The sequence below is a fragment of the Arachis duranensis genome, chromosome 6, assembly GCF_000817695.3.
Source record: "Arachis duranensis cultivar V14167 chromosome 6, aradu.V14167.gnm2.J7QH, whole genome shotgun sequence".
Lineage (NCBI taxonomy): Eukaryota > Viridiplantae > Streptophyta > Magnoliopsida > Fabales > Fabaceae > Arachis > Arachis duranensis.
The window spans coordinates 94,819,575-94,822,740 of NC_029777.3; the positions used below are offsets into that span (position 1 = coordinate 94,819,575).

General features: G+C 39.5%; 1 protein-coding gene across 1 annotated transcript in view; it reads left to right on the top strand.

Moving 5' to 3' along the window:
• The window catches only part of LOC107494768 (UPF0400 protein C337.03), a 10,147-nt gene extending 7,218 nt beyond the window's left edge, over positions 1-2,929 (top strand). Inside the window, exon 8 of the mRNA XM_016115801.3 lies at positions 1,613-2,929. Within this exon, the coding sequence (XP_015971287.1) occupies positions 1,613-2,410 (798 nt within the window). The 3' untranslated portion in view covers positions 2,411-2,929. The remainder of the gene's footprint in view (positions 1-1,612) is intronic.
• The last annotated feature ends 237 nt before the right edge of the window (positions 2,930-3,166 follow it).

Here is a 3,166-nt window from a genome sequence, read left to right on the forward strand (position 1 = left end):
TCCTTCAGAGCTTTTGATCTCATGAACCAATGGTTCCATGTTATTAAATCATATCTTGTTATTAACTCATAGCCATGTGGTGTGCCATTGAATGCTGGATGGTAAAAGGACAGCAGGAACAAGCTTAATGTTGCAGTGAAGAGGATGCTTGGATGAGCAGGCACGCCAGACTAGATAGGGAGGGAGTTGAGCAGCGCTGATTATACAAAAGATGTTCTCTTAGGTGATATGAACATGCTTATAGGAGGCTTGTAGAGGCTCCAGTTAGGAGAGTGGAATAGATGGATGCTAGTTCTACACCTATAGGTAGAGAAAACTTAAGGAAACCTTGAGGATATTAGGCGGATTTAAATATAAATGGTTTAAACACGGATATGATATATGATGGGGTAGTATGGCATTGTTTGATCCACGTAATGGCCTTGTTTATTAGGACAAGGCTTATTGTACCTTGTCATTGATTGAGTTTGTCCCTTAAGTTATAATTTAGAATAACATTCTTCAATCCTATGTCTTTCTTTTCTGTTATGTTTTTTGGTTTAGGTAAAATGGAGCTCATCCATGAAAATTTCCAATCTAACCATAAAAGTTATAACGCTGACAAATCTGACCGTAGAAGAACTAAAACTAATTTGTCACCATGAAAGATGGATTTCGGTAAACAAAACTGCTCGAATCCTGAAAAATTATTAAAAAATTCCTAAATTATCCCTCTAACCTGATCTAACCACTCCCAAATTCTAAGCCTAACCTATTCTCAATCTTCAATACTCTTCATTACCATCCCCAATCTTCTAAACCCTTTCTCAAACCCTCTCCTCCCTCGTCCACTCCTCCCTTTCCCCTCTCCACTCCTCCCTCACCCCAATCCCTTGCTTCTAATCTCTCTCCCAACTCTATCATCCAAATCTTCTGTTTTTGGGTTATAATCGTCCAAAGAAAACTACAAAAAAATATTTTTCTTCCCTGCTGTGTGTTTGGGGATAGAAACAAAAACATTTTGGGGGGAGTAAGAGGAACCGACATTTGAGATGGTGGGACTTGTAAGAAAGTGATGGAATTATGTTTGAATAATGACGAAACCAAGCTTTTCCCGTTGCAGTGGCTTTTTCCCTTCTCTGTGGCTTGTCAACATTCAAGTGGCTAGTAATATAGTTAGAACCACATCCAACGTTACAAACATTTTAAGGCATAATCCCTGTCTGTGACACATTTTATATTTTAATTTTCATTCCTTTTGGGAGAGGATTGGGGTGAGAGGAGTGGAGAGGGAAGGAGGTGGAGTGGATGAGAGAGGAAAGGGTTTAGAAAAGGGATTGGAAGATGTGGTGATTAAGAGTATTAGAGATTGGGGATAGAGTAGAGTTAGAGTTCGAGAGTAACTAGATTAGGTTAGAGGGGTAATCTAGAAATTTTTAATGATTTTTTAGGATTTGGGTAGTTTTGTCTTTTGAAGCCTATCTTTCATGGTTACAAGTTAGTTTTAATTTTTCTATGGTCAAATTTGTCAGCGTCATAATCTTTCATGGTCAGTTTTGGTACTTTACTCTATCAATGTTGGGTATTATGTTAGAACAGTCTAATTTGAATGTTATGTGCTATACATTTTCAGGCCGCACGAGTTCAGTCAGAACAGGCAGGTAGCACCTGTCAACAGTTACTTGGTGGCAACAATATTCAGTCATTACCTGAACAGGTTTCAAAGGAAAATAAATCCTCCATGGCAACTTCAAGTTTTATATCTGGTGATAGGGAACAATCAGCTCCATCAATGTATGCACCACAAATGTCTTTTCCTAAAAGTTCTGGACACATTGACGAAGATCCACGAAAGTCTGCAGCTGCTGCAGTGGCAGCGAAACTTACAGCTTCGACATCATCCGCCCAGATGCTGTCTTATGTGCTTTCTTCCTTAGCATCTGAAGGGGTCATAGGCAATCCGATTAAGGAGTCCACGTCCCCAGCAGATTATCAATCTGAAAAGAGAACTAAGCTTGAGAATGATCAGTCATCTTATGTACCTTCTCAGAATCCTCAACAACCGCAACTCCCTCCGTTTTCTGTTCCTGAATCTATGCAACAAAGTGCGACTATGGCCCCGCAATCTACTCCGAGTGATCAACCACCCCTACCTTCCTCATCTCCTCCTCCATTGCCACCACTACCGCCAATGCCGCAGTACCCCGTGTCACCGTTCATGCAGAATGCTGGATCAATTAGCAGCATGTCATACACCTATGGCATGGCCCAGCCATCATCTATGGCTCCCTATCCGATGGTTGGTGCTTCCATGAATAATGTCCCTTTTACACCTGCTCCAATGAGTACATATCAGGGTTTCCAGGGTTCAGATGGAAATTACTATAACCAACCGACGTCAATGCCTATGGCCCCAATCTCTCGACAATGATTCATGGTCCTTAGAGCTACCACTACGACGAGGTAAGGAAAGGCTGCTGAGAAAGACTCGGCACCTCCTTCACCAATAACCTTGCTATTCGAATCTGATTTTTACTACAATCAGATGTGCACATAGTAATTGTTGTGTAACCTCTGTAGTCATTGACTGTTACTAATTTTCTAGAGTTACAGCATTTTTCATTCTGTTTTGCAGTGAGGATAATAACGGTTTTGTCGAGTTAGAGTTATTTATCTTTTAATGTTTGTAAAACTTAGCTGATATTAATTCCTGTAGTGGGCATGTCATTACTGATGTAGTCCTCATCAGTCAAAGCCAGCTTGCAAATCTTCAAATTCAAATGATTTGCATCTTCCTTGCAAGCAGGCAATATGTTTATTTTTAGTGTCACAGTTGTATGTATAGACGGGTTGTGTTTGTATTTATGGATCTATTTTTACGTGTTGCTGGAGTCAGAAACCATGTAGTAGGGCCCCAGTTCAATTATAAACAAAATCTTCAGTTCTACCATCTCTTCTTTTACTTTTGTTGATATGAATTTTAGTTTAAGCTAATTTGTGGATGAGATAGGAAACTAGGAATTAAGAGAATGAATGGAATTGAAAGAAATGCTGCCGTTCCTTTGGTTTGTTTATGTTTGTAATTATAAGATTTCACCAGAAGTTAAATTTCTCTTCTATATGTTGGTTTTTGATGTCTAAACTATCCAAGAGTTAAGGGTATGTCTAATAAGAGATGGTGCTATCT